The 22060-nt window shown below is 44.7% G+C and overlaps 5 protein-coding genes across 5 annotated transcripts; all 5 read right to left on the bottom strand.

Moving 5' to 3' along the window:
- Positions 1-367: 367 nt before the first annotated feature.
- RhiXN_06195 (uncharacterized protein) lies at positions 368-1708 on the bottom strand (the record flags this gene model as incomplete). Its single annotated transcript, XM_043326011.1, has 2 exons — positions 368-969; positions 1030-1708. 2 exons carry the CDS (start codon positions 1706-1708, stop codon positions 368-370), a joined length of 1281 nt encoding a protein of 426 aa, XP_043181443.1.
- A 200-nt stretch (positions 1709-1908) lies between these two features.
- On the bottom strand, positions 1909-2493 carry RhiXN_06194 (integrase core domain protein; the record flags this gene model as incomplete). Its single annotated transcript, XM_043326010.1, has 1 exon — positions 1909-2493. One exon carries the CDS (start codon positions 2491-2493, stop codon positions 1909-1911), a length of 585 nt encoding a protein of 194 aa, XP_043181442.1.
- A 699-nt stretch (positions 2494-3192) lies between these two features.
- Positions 3193-10309, bottom strand: RhiXN_06193 (Retrovirus-related Pol polyprotein from transposon; the record flags this gene model as incomplete). Its single annotated transcript, XM_043326009.1, has 4 exons — positions 3193-4443; positions 4494-4656; positions 4741-7197; positions 7248-10309. The coding sequence occupies 4 exons, from the start codon at positions 10307-10309 to the stop codon at positions 3193-3195; spliced, it is 6933 nt and encodes a 2310-aa protein (XP_043181441.1).
- A 1482-nt stretch (positions 10310-11791) lies between these two features.
- On the bottom strand, positions 11792-15166 carry RhiXN_06192 (Retrotransposable element Tf2 protein; the record flags this gene model as incomplete). Its single annotated transcript, XM_043326008.1, has 1 exon — positions 11792-15166. The coding sequence occupies one exon, from the start codon at positions 15164-15166 to the stop codon at positions 11792-11794; it is 3375 nt and encodes a 1124-aa protein (XP_043181440.1).
- Positions 15167-15201: 35 nt separating this feature from the next.
- On the bottom strand, positions 15202-19296 carry RhiXN_06191 (Retrotransposon gag protein; the record flags this gene model as incomplete). The annotated part of the gene is made up of 4 exons (XM_043326007.1): positions 15202-16543; positions 16608-16624; positions 18292-19029; positions 19096-19296. The coding sequence occupies 4 exons, from the start codon at positions 19294-19296 to the stop codon at positions 15202-15204; spliced, it is 2298 nt and encodes a 765-aa protein (XP_043181439.1).
- Positions 19297-22060: the final 2764 nt, after the last annotated feature.

The following is a 22060-nucleotide window of genomic DNA, read 5'->3' as shown; positions in this document are numbered from 1 at the left end:
ATTTGGACTTAAATTCCTTAATTTTATTGCTAAGTCTTAAGGTGTTGGAGCCATGGGCGCTTAAGGCTTAGTCACCCACTCCAAGTCTTCAGCTGGTGCAGGGTATTTACTTGTTGTAATTATTGCAAGGTCAAATCCAAGGCTTTTGACTTAGTTAAAAAGTGCTATCAATATCTATCAAATTGTGGCTATCAATTGGTACTAAGTGTGGTGGGACGTTCACAAATAAGAGTCAAATCTTTAGCAACAATTATTTAGATGAGTCAAAATGATCAGATTTGCAAGTAAGTATTAATGGTTGCAGAATACAGGAATTGAGACACAGAGAATGTTGAGATGTAGTATACACAAGCAAGACATTGTTAGCTTAGTTAGTGACAACAGGGAGAGGGCAAATGATATGTTCCAAGTTGATTTCAAGCCCTCCGCCAATGTTGATGTCCTGGTTGTTGCCTAGCTCTAGGTTGCAAGCGTGAACCTTGTGCCAGTGGTCTTCCCACAAGAACAGCAGCATATGCTGCTGCGGTACGGTGGGCCATTCAGGTGGTCCCAAGTCAACAACAGGGTTTGGTTCTCCCAGCCATTCCCAAACAGAGGCAACAAAATCATTACCAAACCCAGGAGAGACAGATTCAACGCTCTGCGCAATGGCAACCAAAGAGAGTTGCTGCGTGAGGGCAGCAATGTTGAGCTCATGGCCGTGGGTGTACTCTGGAGCAGGGAATTTGCCTGCTTTGTTGGCAGCGTGCAATGGGGTGTACTCTGGAGCTGTAAACAAGTTGCTGTTCTGGTAACCCAGGTAAGCCGTTTTGGGCTGTTTGGAAGGTTCTTGTGGGGAAAGTCCCCAGGCAGTGTAGTTGAAGGGGACTTCTGCAAAGTCCACCAACTGGGGCGGCGGAATGTTCTCAGGCGGCAGAGTAATTGGTCCCAGTGCTTTGTTGTTGCCATTGTATCCATTGACAGGGAATCCTGCAATTGATAACCTGGTGAGCTGAGTACAATTATGTTGCATTATACTACAAGTCTTACCTGCATTGGACAGATTGTCTTTGGAGTGTTCAACTACCAGGTGACCATGCAAACAGCACCAAAAACAATGCACCAAAACGCAGGCGGGGGAGCCGCAAATGTAGCCAACATGGGCTATGTTACTGTACTCCATTTGTTTAGTGGCCGTGATGATAATAGATAGGGCGTTGCAAATAGCATAGAAGTTATTATGGTGGACTTGCTGTTGCAACTCATGGAACAAATTGGCGGGGAAGTGGTACACATCTTCCTTGAAGCAGATTGGACATGGGATGTACGGAAAGCCAATCTTGATGAGCTCTGCCACGTAGTTGTAATTTGCCCAGGGCTTGCAACAATTCCATCCAGCAGGTTGGACAGCTTTGCCAAAGACACAAAGAGCATGGGTGTAAGCCCCATGCAACGCATGAGTGAGGTCAACACCTAGGAACCATTGAGGGGAATGGTCATCATCCATAAGGAAGACCTCAATGTCAGGCATGGCGTGAATACAACATTCTAGGGGATCAGGGTGGTTCTCAGAGTAGGGGGAGTAGTGATCATTGTGACGGTTAGCATAGACATAGTACAAATTGCAAACATGGCTAGCTTCAATGATACCTAGCTCAGGAGTGAGAGGCATGTCATTCCTGTAGGAGGTGAAGATGGGGTAGCAATAATAATCTTGGGAAAAAGACATAGTAGACAGAGTGTGTGGACAATTGAGTATGATTGGGATGGCAATAGAGGGAGTTGAGTGAGAGCATTTATACAAAATTCATCCTCCATAAGATAGGTTTGACTTAGAGATTTGAACGTTGGGTAGGTTGTTATTTCCTATCTTGGAGGATATGACCAGTTTAGTTACACCTGTGGTACATGGAAGAAGCCATGTGGAGCTTAAAACTCCTTCTTCTTCTTGTGATTGGGATGGATGGTGGAGCCAGAGGTTTGCTTCCATTCTTTGATTACTTCTGGAGCATTCCTTAATTCTTTCTCTGTCCTCCATCTATCATGTTCTGAGCTGTACCCAAGCCAACAGACTTTGTACTGTCTAATCCTCTTGTTGCCTTTCTTGATGGTCCTTTCTTCTACTATCTTTTCCACCTCATATTCAGGCATTTTTTGGAAGTCCTCTCTAGGTATATTCTGAGTGGGTTGGCTTCCAAACTCTGGGGGTGATGCCTTGTAAGATTCCAAGTGTGCTATGTTAATGATTGGATGTATGCAATAGCTAGCAGGTAATCTTATCCTATATGCTACTGGTGATATGCTTTCCATAACTTCAAATGGTCCTTCATAACGCATATTTAGCTTATTCCCTTTCCCTGACTGATGTTTGAGTAAGTTTAAGGAATGGGGATTGATTAAGACTGAATCTCCTGGCTCAAAGGTAATGTGTGTCTTGTCAGAATTATAGTATTTCTGTTGATAATTCTGAGCTACTTTGAGAGCATCCTTAGCTAGTGATTGCACTAACTCCATGTATTCCTTGAATTCTTCTGCTGTCTAACTTTCTTGTGCTGGCCTAGGAATGTTTTCAGAAGTGAGAGCCAGTAAGTTGGCTGAGGTTAGAGGCTGGAATCCGCAGAGTAGAAAGGCTGGTGTCTGTTGTGTGGATGTATGCACACCTGTGTTGTATGAGTGCGCAAATCCTGATAGAAGCTTACTCCAATTGTCCTTAGCTGGGTTAGTGAATACTCTAATTGCTACTTCTGTAGTTTGATTAAGTATCTCTGTTTGTCCATCACTCTGAGGATGATGTGCAGTGGTGAGTGCTTGCCAAATTCCTAACATACTAACTAAGTGACCCCAAAAGGCTCCTGTCCATCTAGCATCTCTGTCAGTGATTACTTGCCAAGGTAAACCATAGTGACACCATATGTGATCATGGAACAGTTGTGCTGTTTGTACTTCATCTATCTGAGTAGTACAAGGGATGAAATGTCCATACTTAGTTAGTTTGTCCACAATAACTAGGATAGCGTTGTAGTTGTCACTTGGTAGAAGATCCATGATGAAGTCCACTGATACCACTTCAAAGGGTTGCTGTGGAATAGGTAAAGGTTGAAGGAATCCTCTGGGTCCATGCCATTGATGTCCTGCTTTCTGACAGATATCACAAGTGTGTACATACTTCTGAATGCTTCTAGCCATTTTGGGCCAATAGTAAACAGAAGCAATTCAATGATATGTCTTGGCATAACCAGCATGTGCTCCTTGATTGAGGTTATCATGATTTTCCTTCAATATGTCTACTTGTAGATCCTTAGGTACACATAGCCAATACTTTTCCTGGGAATCTATGAAGTAGATCAATCCATTATCTGCCATCTGGTATTGATGGAAGGGTGGATTGAGTGGATTGTGGTGCAATTGGAACTCTTCCATCACTTGCTTAAAATGGGAGTCCTTGTTGTATGCTTCTATAAACTTTGTGATTTCTTCTGAGTTTATTGATATTTCCACAGAGTATGATGTAGTTGTTTGATAAGAGATAGCTTCTGCCAGTGTGGGTATCCACTTCTTGATGGGCTTCTGGCTATTTCCAATTTTGTAACTCTGGGTGAATGTGCTTGCAACTCTAAGGAGTTTCTCTTTGAAACGTTCATTTATCTCCTTATAGAGGTTTCTTAATGGGTCTTCCTCCATATTGAGCTTGAGTGGAGTCAATTGATCTGCCAGAGGACTGGTATGATATGGGGTTCTCCTCCTAAGTCTTGAGATGGGATCTGCATTGTCATGCACTCTTCCTGCGCGGTGCATAATCTGCATTCCTGGATAGGCTGAGAATACTAAGCCCCATGTCATAAGTCTTCTGTTGACATTATTGTAAGTCTTGCTCCAAGTGAGAGCGGCGTGATCTGTGATAGCAACAAATTCAGCTCCTTCCAAGTATACCTGAAATTTCACAAGTGCTTCCTTGAGGGCTAATGCTTTGCGCTCTGTTGGGGAGTAGTTTCTTTCTGCTTCTTTTAGAATCCTTGACCAATAAGCAATGACTTGCTCCACTTGTACAGTTGTTTCTTCAAAGTCTTGCCTATCCCATGTATCCCCCCCAGTCACGTTGTCTCTCTGCTTGGAAGCAGGAATTGTCATTCTGGGAACTGGGTTTCCTTTGTCATATTCCCCCCTTAAGTATTTGTATGCCTTTGTCCCTTTTAAGTCTTTTATCTTGATGGATTGGACTTGCTGTAATATTCCTCCAAGGCCATAGTCGCATGCATCTGTATATAATCTGTAGGGTTTTCCAATAATAGGATAAGCCATTACTGGAGCAGATGCAAGGGCTTCTTTAGCAAGTTCAAATGCCTGTTGTCCCTTTTCCTCCCAAGACCAAGCTGTTCCTTTCTTGAGAAGCTTAAACAAAGGCGCTACAATCCATGAGTAGAAGGGAATATAGCTAGAGAAATAAGTCATCATCCCTAGGAAAGTCTGTAAGTAGGAACATTTTTAGGAGGTTCCAACTCTAAGATAGCATCAACTTTTTCCTTATGGGTTGATAGACCTAATCTTGATACCTTCTGTCCTAGCAATAGTAGTGATTGGTATCCAATGTGGCATTTCTTTGGAGATAGGGTGATTTCAGCTTCTTCAATAGCTCCTAAGACTTGATCTAAGTGATTGCAATGGTCTTGAAACTCAATGCTATAGATCACTATGTCATCAATATATACTAGGGCAAATTGTCATAAAAATCTTGAAAGTATCCTATTCATGACACGCTGGAACTCTGCTGGTCCATTCCTATATCCAAAGAGTAGCTTGGTAGGTTGCCAATGGCTGTTGTGACATCTGAAAGCAAGTTTCTCTCTGTCTTCTTCCTTAATGGTTAGCTGAGTGAAACCAGCTAGCGCATCTAAGGTAGTAAGCCATTGAGATCCTTCCAAGGCATGCAAGATGTCAGTTTGTTTTGGTAAGGGATACTCATCTGGTACAGCTACTTCATTGAGATGTCTGTAGTCCACACATAGTCTGGGTTTACTGTTGCAATAGACTACTATGACAGGAAATCCCCAAGCACTCTTGGATGGCTCAATGACTCCAAGTTTAAGCCATTCCTCAATCTGCTTGTCAATGACTTCTCTTTTAGCTGGAGAAGCATGGTAAGGGTTTAGAGATATTTCTTTAGTTCCTGGCCTTAGTCTAATTTCTAGTTGAGTGTTATGAGTACCAAGTCTACCATCTAATCCAAAGGCTAACTCATGCTTGCGCAAGACTTTTTCTAGCTTAGCCCTTTGATTAGGAGTAAGATGTTCTGAGAAATTAACTTCTTGAAGGAATCTATCTGAAGGGACAGGTTCTGGGTCTGGTACCTCAGCAGTCTTGGGTCCTCCTTCAGGTGACTTCATTAATTCCTCTTCTTGTGCAGTAGGTTTTTCTTCACCCTTCCTCTGCACCATGGCTTGTACTAAGGTAGCATACTTAATAATGCTGTCTTTTTCTTCCTTAGTAATGTCCTTTTCCTTTGCAAGGTATTTGTTGGGATCATGCATATATCCAAGAATTTCTCCTCCTTGCAATCTTAAAGGATGTTCTGATAGGTTAGAAACCTGAATCTTGGGATTGTTCCTATCTATCAGGCAGTCTGTTATTGCAAACAGATGTTCTTCTTGTTGATGGGAATTGAAAGATCTGTCCATAAAACCAGAGGCTTGACCTTCCTTCCATGTTGTCTTGACTTTGATGAGCTTGATGGTATGCGCTGGGATAGTAACTGTCTCATAGACTTTTACTTTGGCAGTATTGGGAGGTAATTTCCTATGTTGGAGTTGCTTCTTGTAGGCTTTCTTAGAGATCTTGATTTTCTCAGAATTCTTGATGAATCCTTGCGCAACTTCAACCATAAAGGTATTACCTTGTTGGTCAATTCTTGGGCTGGAATCTGATTCTTCCACAGGAATAGAACGTCCTGTATCCCCAAAAACTATCCTTGTTCCATCTCCATTCCTAACTAATGACAGTTGATACTGAGATGCAAAGTCTGTTCCTAAGATAAAAGGTGTGTTCATGTTAGGAACTATATAGGCTTCTACAATCATTTTAACTAATCCTTGTTCAGTATCAAAGATGATAGGAAGGGAAATATACTGTGATAAGCTACTATTCCCAGTAACTTGAATTAACTTGAGTTTTTGTCCAATGCGCACTCTAGGTGATGGATCTAGAGTTTTAAGTATTGACTCATTAATGAGAGTGATCTCTGATCCTGAGTCAAAGGTGATGCGCTTCTTAGGTCCATTATTTGTCTGAAGCCAACCTTTGATGATGGTGGCTTTAGATCCAAAGAAAGCAGTTCCTGGTGGTCTTGACATTAATTGCTTGAGAGTGATTTCTTCTCCATTCTTGGCAATAGCTGTATGACTACTAGCCATTTTCAGTTTCTTATTAAGGCTCTTCCTAGTGGGGAGCTTGGGTTGTACATATCCAGAGAATACAGATGAATCAGATTCCTTACTGCCCTGGTCAGCAGAGTTAGTACCCTGGCTGACAGTGGTCCCCTCCAGACCATGCTGTTCCTCCTGGGATCCAGAGCTGGGCTTAGCGCTGGAGGTAGAGACAGCTAATGACTGAAGGGGCTTATGAAAATCCTGCTCTTCCTCAGAAACAGACTCTTCTCCTTCAGTGTCATATTCTGTTTCATCAAGGTAGGCTTCATCACAGAGATCTTCATAAGCTTCCTGGGCTTCCCATTCATCATCATCTGCTTGTGCCATATGTGATTGCACAAATCTGGAGTTCTTTTTGGCATGCTTACAGTCTCTATCCCAGTGCATCATACTTCCACAGTGTCTGCAAGGTCTAGCTTTCTTGTCTTTAGGAGTTTTACCTTTAGATACTGTAGAGTCATTCTTAGGGTATTTTGGTGGAGGATTATTTTGATGCCATCCTACTGGTTTAGATCCTGCTAAGTGTGAGCGCGCACTTGGCCTAGAGTGCCTGTTTCCTTCTAGTCTCTTGAGAGTAGATTGCATCTGATGTAGCTGACGCTGTATGTCAGAGTTATGAGAAGAATCTTTTCCCAAAAGGTCTTCCTCATGCCATGCAATCTTGTCAAGGAAGTCCTCCCAAGTGACTATTCTTGAGGTGTCTATATGCGTGGTCCAGGACTTAGGAGCACCATTCATGATTTCAAAGATCAATTCAGAGTCAGTCCAGTCACTGACAATAGTAAGAGCCTCTATCTTCCTGATGACATAGTCTTCTGGAGTCTCTTCTGAATGATCTTTATCCTGAACCTGATGCGCATGGCTTCATTCTTGCTTCTGTTCAGGAAGGTCCTATTCATGAAGTGGATAGTGATAGCTTGCCTAAGTGCTGGCCAGTCTTCAGTTATAATTTGCCTATAGTCCTTATCCAATGCATTGAACCATCTAAGAGCTCTACCTGTAAACCTGAGAGGAATCTGCTGTCCAAGCTGAATTCTAGTGTAGCTACTATATTCAGCTATGTTATTGATGGATGTCATCCAGCACAACAGCTTCTTAGTATCTCCATCCCACTCTGGGATTATGTCAGGTTTCAGTTTAGTATCAAAATGTACAGGAGCTGGATTGAAAGGTCTAGCTCTAGCTGCATTTGCTTGAGCATATGGTTCATTTCCTGGGTCTTCTGGGTCATTAGGAGGTCCTCCTCCATTCCTTCTAGGTGGGTTGTTCCTTCTTCTACCAGAGTTATCAAAATCTCCATCATCACTATCATATGGTGGGTCATTTCCTCCTCCTCCTTCAGCTAAGGGAGCTAGTCTATCTCTAAGTTGATCCCTAGGAGGTGGATCATTGAACAGCTCACTAAACCTTCTAGAGGAGACCATATGTCCTACAATATGAGGAGGTAACCTAGTCCTGTCAATGGGTGGTGCTGGAGGTACTTGAAGTTGTGGGACAGGTGCTAGTAGAGGGGCTAAGAAGTTTCCTCTCCTACTCATATTGGCTTCTTCTCTAGTAGCTGGTGCTGGCTGCTCCTGTAAGTAAGGTAAATTGGCATGAATACTTAGAGGAGTTCTTCTTGATTCAGGAGAGGAGGTAGGTCTCCTGTGTGCACTTTCAGCTAGTCTAGAGGAGCGCTCTTCTGGGATTGTAGATACTCTGGTAAAGGACTCAGCTGGTATAGCTGGTCTTCCTGAGGATTGCCAATTTGCTCCCAAGGAAGATCTGCAATTGATAAAGTCAGCATGTGGAGGTGGATCTCTAAGAGGAATACTTGGGCCTGCAAGGCTAACTCTTCTAGCAGCATTGCTTAAAGGTGGATTATAAGGTATATTCCTAACATTATCCTCTTCTACTTGGCTCCTAATCCTGGGAGTAGATTGTGCTACTGGAGTTTGTATGGTGTGTGTAGCAGCACTTGAGACAGAAGTAATAGAATCAGCAGGAGTAGCTGGGGCTATTAGTTCTGGGGCTACTTGGTCTCTTCCAGTTGATGATTCAGAAGAACTTAAGCCATCTATACTTCCATCTGAAAGATTGTTGATATAGTCTTCAAGGGCTTGTATATTGAAAGGAGGGATAGCTGAAGGTTGTGCAATAGGAACACTAGCATTGCCTCTAGGTGATGATGGTAAGGTTTCTTCTGAACTAGTGGAAGGGACTACAGTGGGTCTAGGAGTAGGTGGTCTAGGTCCTAGAGATCTAGTGGCTTCTCTCCTAAGTCTCTCAGTTCTTTCTAAGGTAGGTGGAACTTGTAATGTTACATGAGGTGACTCCTCTGATATTCTTCCTAAGGGTATAGATCTAGAGGAAGAAGTAGCAATAGAGCTAGGAGGTGGTGGTAAAGGTTCTGAGGGAATAAGCAAGGTTCCATAATCAGGTCCTAAATACCTAGGTTGCATAGTAACAGTGAGAGAGGCTTTGGATGAATGAATACTACTAGGAGGTTGTCCTGGAGGAGTACTGCTGGAGGTGTCTAAGGCTACAGCTGGAGGAGAAACTTGAGGTTCTGGAAGTAAAGGACTAGCAATAGTAACTTGACTTGTGGGCTTGATAAGACTCCTTAGTAAGTTCTCTTGAGCCGCCTCCTGTGGAGTGACAGAAGAGGCTCTAGAACTTTTGGGCACTAACAGGGTCATATCTTGCTTAAGTTGTAGAGTCCTATCTCTAAGGTGTTCTTGTCCAGGTTCTACCTCACTGAGATGTCCTGCAGAGATGACTGGGGAAGGTGGTCCAGTCTGAAGTTGTCTACCAAGAATCTCATACAGCTTCTGAATGAAATGCTCCATCTGATCCCTATAAGTGACTGCAGCTACCTCAAAGGAATGAGAGGTGAATAGACAGTCATGTTCTGGCCATTCTGGAATAGGCAATAGCTCTTCCATGTCATAGATGCTCTGAACAGTTCTCTTGATTAGTTTATTCAGGTCTGTATGTAACTTACCATATTCAGGCCAATGGTTAATTTCTTGAGCAGGAACTAACTTGGTAATGATGCAACATGTAGGTCTAAAGGTTACTACAGTATCTAGTAGTTTGAAGTAGTGAGAAGCCCATTGCTCACAAGAAGGTGAGGGATAGCAATTCTCATGTGCTGGAGGTATCTCCACATGATAGAATACTCTACCTAGCTGCCTATAAACTTTCCTGAAACTATTAGCTTGAGGGTTCTTTCTGCACCAAGAGGTCATCTGGGTACAGTCAGGCTGATAGTTGAACTCTCCCAGAAATTCTTCATTTAAGGGGTATAAGGTAGTGGAAGGAGAATAGGGTAGGTACTTCTGGATAGCTGGGTCATTAGTAAAAGACCTATTGTTAGGATCCAGTAAGGCAGCTTGAGTTTCCCTATGCTTGGATATGTGGGCCTCAGAGGTCTTTCCTTTAGATCTCTTAAGCTCATGAGAATTAATAGGCTCAGAGGGCTGAGGTCTACTAGAGGAGGGTTCCAACATCTCTATATCTGGAAGTCCAAATACAGGAATCATTCTCTGGAAGGTAGCTGGGCTAGTCTTATGACCAAAAGGTGAAGACTTCCTTATAGAAGAACTTGGCTTAGCTAGCTTGTTTGCTTCCTGAAGAGCTTCATATTCCAAGGGAGACAGTCTTGGAGAATGTCTGGATGATGACTTATGAGAGTGGGGTGATATCCTTCTTGAGCTACTAGGTCCTGCTTGAGGGTCTTCCAAGGCAGGCATGGAAGCATGTGGCTTGGTAGGTGATTCATAGGGTAGGATGGGTTGGGGAATCACTAGCTCCTCAGGAGAGGATGGCTCAAGAGAGTGTCTAGTAGGTCCAAAAGGGTTGCTGGGACTATCTGTAGGTATGCTGTCTCTAGGAAGCACAGAGCTTCTAGGGGTACTATGTCTAGGCATACCTTCTCTTGAAAGTCTTGTGTCCCAAGGGGTCCTATTAGAGGATGCAGGTCTACTTGATCTTCTAGACATAAAAGAATGTTAGTAGAGTACCACAGTTAGAATGTATATACAAAGTATGAAAAAGCTTGTACAAAAGATTACAGGTAAGAATTAAAGATAACCAACACTAGGCCCTGCGGTGGTCACCAATGTTAAGAGTTGTGTAAGTACAGGAGTAAGAAAGAATTACTATATACAAGATGTATATGGGAGTAACTGAGAACTAGTATTAAGAATCAGAATATATGCACACAATATATGCACAATATAGGCTAGGTTATCAGGAATAACAACTCCTAACAAATAGTCTAGCAACTATGAAGTGCAGGTGGTTGGTTATGTATAGTACCTTAGACTAATGTTACTTAAGCCTAAGTGACTAAGGGTATGTATACTTAAGGTCTCTGGGATAGTACCTTAAGTAAGAGGGTTACCTGACTAATGTACAGGATTTATGGGATTTGCCTAATAAGTATAGGACTTATATATGCTTAAGTAAGACTTAAGACTTATGGGGTTTACCTAAAATATATCTAGGATTTATGAGATATTGTAGGTAAAGATATCTACAATATAGGGGTTATGGTGGATTGAAACACTATCACTCAATCACAACAATCCTTACAGTATTGTTGCACTATACTCAATGTTGAACTCAACAACTGTGACAGTCAAGGGGCACAGGGTTGCAGTAAGTACACTAATAGGTTACCCTGTGTCTGTTGGGACTGGCCTATGGTCTTAGTGCGCCAAATAACCTCCTATGCTATTTACAGTGAGTCAATCACTAAAGTAAATGCGCAGATAAGCTGTTAAAGGCTTGTGTGTATATGTCAATATATAAGAGTAAAAGTAGGATTGTCGTACACCACTGTAAGGTGGGTACGCGCTGGTGAAGGTGGGCGCTTGTGGCCGTACTACTACACTAGCTTATGTAATCTATCTTTCTAGGCTAACTACTGACTAACTAAGCCGCTTATGGCGACAACTAACTATCTATGGAGAACGCAGGGGGGCCTTAGGCCTGGAGGTGTGGTGAGTGAACTAAGGGGTGATGCGTTAGCAGAACTACTGGGGGGCTGGCTACTTAGCTGGCTGATGCCTCCTCAATGGGTATGAGACAAGGTAAAATTGACTTGGGGTCTCCAAGCGATTTTCCTGCTGTATATATAGAAGAGAACGCACTATCTACATGGTCTGTGCGCGTGAGAAAGGAAGTACAGGTGTGAAATAAGAAGGGTGCTGCGGGCTGCGCGGAAGCGTGGATTTTCCCTAAGCGCCCTTGGCACAGCATCTCGGCGCAGCATCTCGGCATAATAAGCGCCAAGATCACGTGATTGAAAAACATAAGATAAAGGGTTCGTAAAAAATAGTAAAAATATCAGAAAAATCGTCCAATTCTAGTGGTATATGTTAGGAGGTTATAACATTGCCCCCCCCTTAAAGGCTCTTGGCGGAGTCACGAGCCTTTTTCAGTCGTGACTTGTTGAAGCGTTGGATCTCCTCCTGACTGTGATCCAGGAGCTCTTCTGGTTCCCAGGAATTGTCTTCCGGACCATAGCCTTTCCATTTGATTAGGTAAAACCACTTTCCCCGTTGTCGCTTGGAGTCAATGATTTGTTCCACCTCGTATTCTTCTTCCCCCTCTACTGTTTCAGGAGGGGGCCTTTCCAGGAATGGTTGACTTGGAGATATATGTGCCCTGGATAACAATCCCACATAGAATACGTCGTGGATTTTGAGAGTTTCTGGCAGTTTGAGGCGGTACGCATGGCTGGACACCTTCTCTAATACCTCGAAGGGGCCCAGTTGTTTGGGGTCCAACTTGTTGGAATTCGTCCTGAGTTTCACATTTTTTCCGTCTAGCCAGACTTTTTCCCCAATTGAATATTCAGGGGTTGTTCCTTTATCCCTTGTCATCCATTCCTTGCTCATTCTGAGGGCCGCTTTGGCTTCCTTCCATTCCCGGGCTAAGGTGTCTGCCACAAGATCTGCTTCTGGGACGTTAGCGGGGACGTTTGACGGATTCATGACGGGGTTTCTGCCATAGACTAATTCAAAGGGGGTTTTTCCCGTGGCGGAGTGTTTTGCATTGTTGTAAGCGTATTCCGCTAGTGGCAACCAGGTAGCCCAGTCGGAGTGGTCTGCAGCAACATATGATCTGAGATAGAATTCAATAAACTGATTCACCCTCTCCGTTTGGCCATCAGATTCTGGGTGGTAGGCTGATGAGAAGGCCGGTTTAACCCCTAATTGCTGGTATAGTGCCCTTAGAAACTTTCCTGTGAATGTGGTTCCACAATCCGAAATGGTTTTAACCGGTAATCCATGCAATTTCCAGACATGACTGACAAATAGGTCTGCTAACCCCTTAGCGGTTGCCTTTTTTGAGGTTGGGATAAAGTGCCCGAACTTGGAAAAGGAGTCAATGACTACCAGGATTGCATCGTGCCCATTTGACTTAGGGAATCCTGTGATAAAGTCATACGAGATAGTGTGGAATGGAAATGGGGGGACTTCCAGCGGTTTTAGCGCTATGACTGGTGCATGGGCTTGTTGATTGGCTTGGCATACCGGGCAACATTCCACCCATTCCTTGGCGGAGGACTTCATGCCTGGCCACCAGTAGTTACAACTTAGTAGTTCCAAGGTACGTTGTTGTCCAGGGTGTCCTGCCAGGGGTGCGTCATGGAATTCTCTGAGTAGCCGTTCCTTCAGGGCTTCCGAGTCTGGGACTACCAGTTTGCCACGGTACCAGAGGAGGTCCTCTTCCCAGTCATAATCCTTGTATGCCTTACGGATGGAGGGGGGAGCGTTGTCCGCATCTTCTGTGAGGAATTGGATAATAGACTCAAGGGATGGGTCTTCTCTGAGCTTGGTGCGGATTTCCGTGACAATTTCCAGTTCCTCTTCTGATGTATTGGCAAAAACTTCTGTAGGGATCATAACTTCTGGTTCGGGGGGGAGATCAACATAGTCTGCGCGTCGGGACAGTGCATCTGGTTTCCCCGATTGTTTCCCCGGTTGGTAGTGGATCTCAAAGTTGAAGTCACTCAGGAAGATGCGCCATCTAGTGTGCCTGCGGTTGAAGGTCCTAGCCTGCCTCCAATATTCCAGGTTCCTGTGATCTGTGAAGACCTGAATTGGCTTGTCTGTTGCTTCCAGGAAAATCTGCCATTCTTCCAGGGCTTTGATAATCGCTAGAAGTTCCTTATCGTGGGTGTCATAGTTGGCTTCTGCGCCAGAAAAGGACTTGGACATATATGCGACTGGGTGAAGGCGGTTATCCTCTCCTTGCTGGCTTAAGATGGCTCCCATGGCTACTCCTGACGCGTCCGTTTCTAGGTAGTAGGGAAGACTGGGATTGGAGTGGATTAGGACAGGTGACTGGGTGACAAGGGACTTTAGTCCCTGGAAAGCAGTTTCCTCCAGGTTACCCCATGACCAAGGGGTTTCCTTTTTGGTGAGGTTATGTAGAGGTCGCGCAACAGAGCTAAAATTGGGAATGAACCGGCGGAGATAATTGACAAAACCTAAGAAGGCCTGGACCTGTTTGACCGTTTTAGGTGTGGGCCACAACGTAACGGCTTCAATCTTCTTTTGGTCCATGGAGAAGCCAGCTGGGGAGATGACAATGCCAAGGTAGTCTACTGTGGTGACATGAAAGTGACATTTGGAGAGTTTACAGAATAACTGGTTCTTCATCAATTGTGAAAGGACTTCCCTGACATGGGAAGGGTGGTCCTCAGGTTTTTCGGAGAAGATCAGAATATCGTCCAAATAGATAACCACTGTGACATCGATGAGGTCTCTGAACAGGTCATTCATGAAGTGTTGGAAGGCGGCTGGGGCGTTGGTGAGACCAAAAGGCATCACTAAGTATTCAAAAAGCCCGTATTTGGTCCTGAATGCCGTCTTCCATTCATCCCCTTCTTTGATTCTGACGTTGTTATAGCCCCAGCGTAGGTCAAGCTTCGTGAACAGTTTGGCATTTTGTAATTTGGCCATGAGATCATCCTGCCTGGGGAGAGGGTAGACATTTTTGTGGGTAACTTCGTTGAGCTTTCTGTAATCCACAACAAGCCTAAGGGAACCATCAGCCTTTTTGACAAACATGACAGGGGCTCCGGCAGATGAGGTACTGGGGCGGATCTTGCCTGTGGCTAGTTCTTCATCAATGTGTTGTTTGAGTGCCTTGGATTCCGCATCCGTCATGCCATATATGGGGCCTGGAGATAATTTGGCGTCTGGAACAAGGTCTATGGATATATCATACTCCCTGTGTGGGGGGAGGACCTTAAATTCTTCCTCGCCAAATACTCTAGCAAACTTGTGGTACTGAGGGGGGAGATCTGCTAGAGGATCTAGGTCCGCTTCTTCTTTGGAGGCAATCTGTATCTGTTCAGGGAATGTGACTAATCCCTGTTGCCAGTCAATAAGAGGAGCTTCTGCCGTTAACCATGTCATGCCTAGAATAGCCGGGGTGTTGCCTATGGGGCAAACAAGGAAGGGAATAGAGTGGGAGTGGCCATTGGCCGAGACTGTGAGGTGAACCTGGTGCCAAATGCGACCAGTCTGAGATATAGTACCGTCTAACATCCTTACAACTCGTGGATTTTCGAGTTGGGTTTTTGGAATTTTTAATTTTTCAACCACGGAGGGGGAGATGAAATTTGATGTTGCTCCGGAGTCTATGAGTGTTCTGAGGGGTTCTGCCGGGGAATTCTGGACATATAGATCGATAAATAATAGGGGTTTCTTATTTGAGTCTAGAGCAAGAGATACAAATTCAAAACTATCTACTAAGTTGTCCATTTTTGGAGTCGAGGGCTTGGCAGCAGTCCTCAACCTCAATCTTTTCCCGGCTTGACGTCCTCGGCAATCTTAGCCACTTCTTTGACTGTGGCTTTCCATCCGTTGGGACATTGCTTGATTCCGTGTCCCTTCTGACCGCACTTGACACAAAGGCCAGACGCGCGGCGGCGATCCCTTTCTTCCGGTGTGACATAATTTGGGTCCTCTGAGAGGCGGACCCGTTGGGTGGTAGTGGTGGAAGTAGTGGTTGGGGATTTGGCAGGTGCCTTTTTGGGACGGTTCTCCTCATTTTTGCGGCAAATGTTGTCAATCTTAATAGAGGCCGCAAAAATTGCCTCGAGTTCATCGGGAATACTATCCTTGGTTGATAGCAGTTCCTTGACCTTCCAGTGGAGGCCTCGCGTGAACTGCGCAATATAGGCCTCCTCGTTCCAGTCCAATTCCGCCATGAGGTTGCGGAACTCCGTGACGTACTCGGAGGTGGTGGTTGTTTGGGAGAGAGCCGCAATTTTTCTAGCGGCGGCTTGCTTGGCGTCGGGATCGGCAAATGCTTCTTTGAACTTGGCCGTTAAGGCCTGGATGGTGGTGGGGGGATTGCCTTTGCCCTTGATGATGGCCCCAATAATGGGGAGAGCCCAATTGGCGGCTTTATTGGTCATATGGTATAGGATCCATACAACCATTTGCTCCTCCTTGTCAAATTGGTCCCTATGTAGGGCAACCCAGAGCATCATTCGATCAAGCCACTGAGTGGCCTTGCGTCCCCTGGTATCACCCTTATAGGGGTCTGGGAGGTCCATCTTTGGCCGCTTTACACTGGACCCTGCATCAAAAGGGGTGAGGGATCCCAGGTGCCGTTTAGGCGTTCCTTGAGGCTCCCTTTTGGGGTGCCTTGGCTCTTCCTCGTCTTCTGAATCAAAACCTGTGCCCCTTGATGGTTGGAAGGGGGCCTTGAGTCCAGGCCTAATCGTTGCTGGAGTGTGGGCTTCTCCTCCCGTGTGGGTGGGAGGAGTGGTAGGCCCAGTCGATGGGCCAGGCTTTGTTTGGGCTCCGCCCTGGTCCTTGTCTCCAACAAGGTTGTTGGTCTCCTTGCATAAGGCGGTGAGCTGAGTGATTTGCTTGCCTTGAGACTTGACTTGGTCCTGGAGGGACCCAACTTGTGTGGAGAGGGCTTGGATAGCCTCAAGGAGAGCGCCAATGGACGGCTCTGGTTCCATTCCGGGCAAGTTTTGCGGAGTGGGAGATGATTTGCAAGTGGGTGGTTGGGAGTTGGCTGCCACAGAACGACGACTAGAGCGGCTGGTAGGACGGGAGTATGGGTGGGGGACGCCAGAGCGTGTGGATGGAATGGTGAAAACAGCGTGGGGGAAGTAGTGCCTATATCAGGACTTATGAGCGGTTTTTCTGTAGTATACTGGCGCTAAACCCTTGCGTCTAGTACCTAGCGTTGAACTGTCCCTACGACAAATCAGCAGACCTGGCGGTTGTGATATGGGCGGGTTTTCAGCAAGCGGGTATTTCAGCGGTCTAGGGTCGCTGACTACTGAGTTCCGGCGAAACTTGGGTATGCGGGGGATTAGAGCCCATCTGCCTTATAGCAATTTGGTACTACCAGGGACCAACGTCTGTTTGATTATTAAAGACAAAAGGCGAGTCCGATCTGGTGTTTTCCCTCGTGCTAGTACAGGGGGTCCTCTCCTTGTTGATCAAGCCTAAGTAAAGTTGATTTTACAATGTCGTACACCACTGTAAGGTGGGTACGCGCTGGTGAAGGTGGGCGCTTGTGGCCGTACTACTACACTAGCTTATGTAATCTATCTATCTAGGCTAACTACTGACTAACTAAGCCGCTTATGGCAACAACTAACTATCTATGGAGAACGCGGGGGGGCCTTAGGCCTGGAGGTGTGGTGAGTGAACTAAGGGGTGATGCGTTAGCAGAACTACTGGGGGGCCGGCTACTTAGCTGGCTGATGCCTCCTCAATGGGTATGAGACAAGGTAAAATTGACTTGGGGTCTCCAAGCGATTTTCCTGCTGTATATATAGAAGAGAATGCACTATCTACATGGTCTGTGCGCATGAGAAAGGAAGTACAGGTGTGAAATAAGAAGGGTGCTGCGGGCTGCGCGGAAGCGTGGATTTTCCCTAAGCGCCCTTGGCACGGCATCTCGGCGCGGCATCTTGGCATAATAAGCGCCAAGATCACATGATTGAAAAACATAAGATAAAGGGTTCGTAAAAAATAGTAAAAATATCAGAAAAATCGTCCGATTCTAGTGGTATATGTTAGGAGGTTATAACAAGGATGCATTAGAAGCATCTTCACAGGGTCCTTTTTTATACCTGAGAAGGCGCACAAACAAGTATATACATGATTGATACCAAGAGGGGGTACAGGAGGTACATGTGGCAACTGAAATACTTGAGGGAGCCAATACTTTGGTACATAGTAAACAAACAACAGATCCTAATATTTGCTCCAAGGCAATGTTTGCCCCAAGGCAGTATTTACCTGTGTGGGTCCTTAGATGTCCCAAGGCTAAGTGTTTCATCCTTGGAATAAACAGTCCCAAAGGTAAGATACCGCTGCATTGGGTACTTACAGTAAATGGGGCATAACTCTGCCAAATGTTGTCCGTTTTGGGAGTTTGACCCAGCGTTCTGGAGCGCACAAACAGGCGCACCTAAGCGCAAGCGATTCGGCAGTGTGGGATGCCCGGGTGATGGAGAAAAGGCGCATTTAGTGTGTTGGCGCTTAAGCGCTGATTAAGCGCTGGAGCACTTGCCTATGCAACAGGGGGGACCCTGAATATTTCTGTGTGTAGCCACAAGATAGAATCTTGAATAATAAATACTACAAACAGGAGAAATATTACTTGTTACTGTTTATCTACTCAGCTGAATTTTATATATTTAAATGAGTGAGAAAACAGCATATATGCAAAAGACTTAGCATATTGAGGGTATTCCTGAGGTTTATAGGTTTTGTGAAGGTCACTATTGGATAGAGGGACCTTGAAAACCTTAGTTCGCATCTTTATCTCATTTGTTTACTGTAAGTTTACTAGTGTAATTAATAAAATAAGTACAGATTAATGGAGAAATGTCATATCCATAACAGACCCATTGAGTGGTGGTTGTGGAAGTGGTTGCGGTGACCAGGGACTTGGCAGGCTGCTTCTTGGGTTGGTTCTCCTCATTCTTGCAGTGGGTGTTATCAATTTTAATAGAAGCTGCAAAAATAGCCTTGAGTTTGTCAGGGACATTATCTTTGGTTGACAGTAACTCCTTGACTTTCCAGTGGAGGCCTTGCGTGAACTGCGCAATGTAGGCCTCCTTGTTCCAGTCTAGTTCTGCCATGAGGTTGCAGAACTCCATGACATACTCAGAGGTGGTGGTGACTTGGGAGAGGGCGGCTATTTTTCTGCCAGCAGCCCGTTTGGCATCAGGGTCTGCAAATGCTTCCTTGAACTTGGCCATTAGGGCTGGGATGGTATTTGGAGGGTTGCCCTCTCCCTTGATGATAGCCCCTATGAGGGGGAGCGCCCAATTGGCTGCCTTGTCTGTCATGTGGTATAAGATCCACACAACCATCTGCTCTTCTTCATCAAACTGGTCCCTGTGCAGGGCTACCCATAAGAGCATGCAATCTAGCCATTGGGTGGCCTTTTGTCCTCTGGTGTCTCCCTTGTATGGGTCAGGGAGTTCCATTTTGGGCCGCTTCATGCTGGACCCTGAGTCAAAGGGGGTAAGGGAGCTGAGGCTCCTAGGCATGTTGCAAGGCTCCTTTTTGGGAGCTCTTCTGGGTTCCTCTTCATCCTCTGAATCAAAGCCTGTCCCTCTTGAGGGATGGAACAGGGCCTTGAGTCCAGGCCTAACCGTGCCTGGAGTGTGGGCTTCCCCTCCTTAATGGGTAGGAGGGGTGACAGGCCCAGTTGGTGGGCCAGGCTTGGCTTGTGGGCCTCCTTGATCTTTGTTGCCAACAAGGTTGGCGGTCTCCTTGCATATGGCCTTGAGTTCATTGAGTTGTTGGCCTTGTGATTTAATTTGGTCCTGCAAGGACCCAACTGTGGCGGTGAGGGCTGTGATAGCCTCAAGGAGAGCGGCAAGGGTTGGTTCTGGTTCCATCCTTGGCAAATCTTGCGGAGTGGGAGATGTGTTGCAAGAGGCTGGTTGGGAGTGGGTTGGAATGGAATGTCTAGAGGAACAACTGGATGGACAGGAGTATGGGTGTGGGGCGCCAGAGAGTGTGGATGGAATAGTGGAGACTGTTATAGATAGGGAAAATGAGTGAAAAATAAAATACTCTAAAGAAGAAAGAAAGAGACTAAAAGAAGGGAAAAGACAAATAAGGTAACTGTCTAACTATAAAAGGTAGAAAATTTAGGAAGATGAGTAATAAGAGAAATCTATGCTAGTGAAATTAGAGTATATTAGAGTGGCTAGTTATCTTGCTAGAAGAGTAAGGTGGTTAGTATCAGGGTGATCCCTACCAATAACCAGTAATGAGCATATTACTGTTCAGCAGGCAATGCAAGGTACAAGCAAAGTAGTATAAAACCTAAATGTCAGTCTCTGGAACTCACTGTAATTTAATTGAGAATTACGGAAATTTATTTCCTTGTCCCTGATGGTGGACAAGAGGGTAAAGGCGTTGTGGAAGCACCAAACACTTAGCAGACAGCTAGGAAGTCTTGGCAGGGTTGCACTTAAGCTGGTTCTAGGTTCCCTGTATAGGTTGGGACTGTCCTAGAGGCTATATGCGCCAAACTTAAGAGCTTTAGGCTGATTTACTATGTATGATACTTAAGAAAATCAATAGAAGTCTTTGAGAGTCACACTAGGCTGAGAGAGGATGGTAAAAAAGAGATGCATTCAAAAGGCCAGCTCAAAGGGCTATTTATACCCTTGGAGGCCTGTGATTACTATATACAGTAGGGTGAAGAAACTAATGTACATGAGATGATGAACAGAGCTAGGATGTGAGGTGAGAGCCTGTCTCCTAAAGCTAAACCTTATAAGAGTTAGTCTCTAGTTCTATAAATATCCTTTCCCACTAAAATACATAAGGGAAAGACTGAAACAAGTGGCTCCCATAGCAGGGCCTAGGCCCCCACTCCCAGCTACTGAGGATAGTAGCTTTTGAGAAAGCATAATGCTGACTTAAGTACTATAGTTTAATTAGTCCTAAGAAATTAAGCTTTTTCTTTAATAAAGCGGTATCTCCTTTAATACCTCATGTATTTACATGATTGAAAATAGTAGAATATACAGCAAAATTCAGCAAATCTTACTATATACTTCCCAAGTACTCATTCAGGAGGTTTCAACGCCAATTTCTGTTTGTTTACTTTGCCATTCTTTACTATAGTATTCTAATCCATAACAGAGACGGCGTGGGGGATAGAGTTGCCTGATGCAGGACTTATGAGCAGTTTTTGTGTAGTGTGTGGGCGCTAAACCTTTGCGTCAAGCACCTAGCATTGGATAGTCCCTACAACAAATCAGCAGATCTGGCAATTGTGATATGAGCAGGTTTTCTACAAGTGGGTGTTTCAGCTGACTAAGGTTGCTAACTACTGTGTTCCGGCAAAACACATGGTACGCAGGGGATTAGAGCCTGTCTGCCTTATAGCAATTTGGTACTATGTGAGGGTGGGGAGTTTTTGATTATTCTTGTCATACACCACTGTAAGGTGGGTATGCGCTGGTGAAGGCGGGCGCTTGTGGCCGTACTACTACATGGGCTTATGTAATGTAACTATCCAAGGCTATCTACTACTAACTAAGTTGCTTAAGGCAACTACTAACTATCTACTGGTGACGCAAAGGGGCCTTAGGCCTGGAGGTGTGGTGAGTTAGGTAAGGGGGTTGTTATAGAGTAGGGTTTTAGGGACTATGTAATTAAGTACAAAATATAATAAAGTGATTAATAGATCAGTTATCTATGGATATAAAAGGCAATAGACTAGCTATATAAGGGTAAATTAGGTTAGTAATCAGGGTGATCCCTACACTTAACAAGTAATCAAGCAATTACTGCAGATACAGGTGGTTGGTTATACTTATACCTATAGTATGAAAGTTAGTATTGAGTCTTAGTTACCTACTACAATTTATCTGGATTTGCTAGTAATTTATTTGACTGAGATTGCACTCAGTTAAGGTGTATATGCCGCTCTCAAGGCCTTAAACTCTCCCAACTGACTTACTCAAGAGGTTCAGGGTCGCCCTAGAGCCTTTCCTAGCTACCCAGTATCTGTTGGGACCTTGCTAGAGGCTATATGCGCCAAGATACCTTACAGGTTAAGTTCAGTGAGCTTAAGAGGCTAAGAAAGCAAAATAAGACACTCTAAACTAAGTAAAGAAGATCTAATAGATCTTCAAGTTCACACAAGGGGTAAGAATGGGATGAAAAGAAGATTGTATTCAAAGGGTCCCTCAGGGGGTTTATATACCCCAGAGGGAGAACAAATAACTATATACATGATGTACAAAAGAGGAAGTTACATGAGAGGTACAGTCTGAGCTATTTGATACATAAAGACCAATTAGTCCCAATAAGTCCTAGTGGGATAGACTCAAGGCTATTTACAGAATGTTCTAGAGCATACATGACTAAATTACATTAGTGTGAATGCTAAAAATAACCTTGAGGCAAGGTAGGATCTCATAGAAAAAGCTAGAAACTTAAATGGTTAGTATCTCCATCAATTTAGCTCAGAATCAGACGATTCCTTTTTAGGAACTGAGATGCCGGAGCCTCCAACCTATTGGTATTTGTCCGCATAGTAATATGCCTATTTCCCGCCGAGATATCGGCGTCGGCGCGCCCCGCCGACCTTTGGCGCTTATTTGCAATGACTAAGCGCCGGCGCTTGCATGCTTACTT

The sequence above is a fragment of the Rhizoctonia solani genome, chromosome 7, assembly GCF_016906535.1.
Source record: "Rhizoctonia solani chromosome 7, complete sequence".
Taxonomy (NCBI): Eukaryota; Fungi; Basidiomycota; class Agaricomycetes; order Cantharellales; family Ceratobasidiaceae; genus Rhizoctonia; species Rhizoctonia solani.
This window is presented reverse-complemented; position numbering and strand designations above follow the sequence as displayed.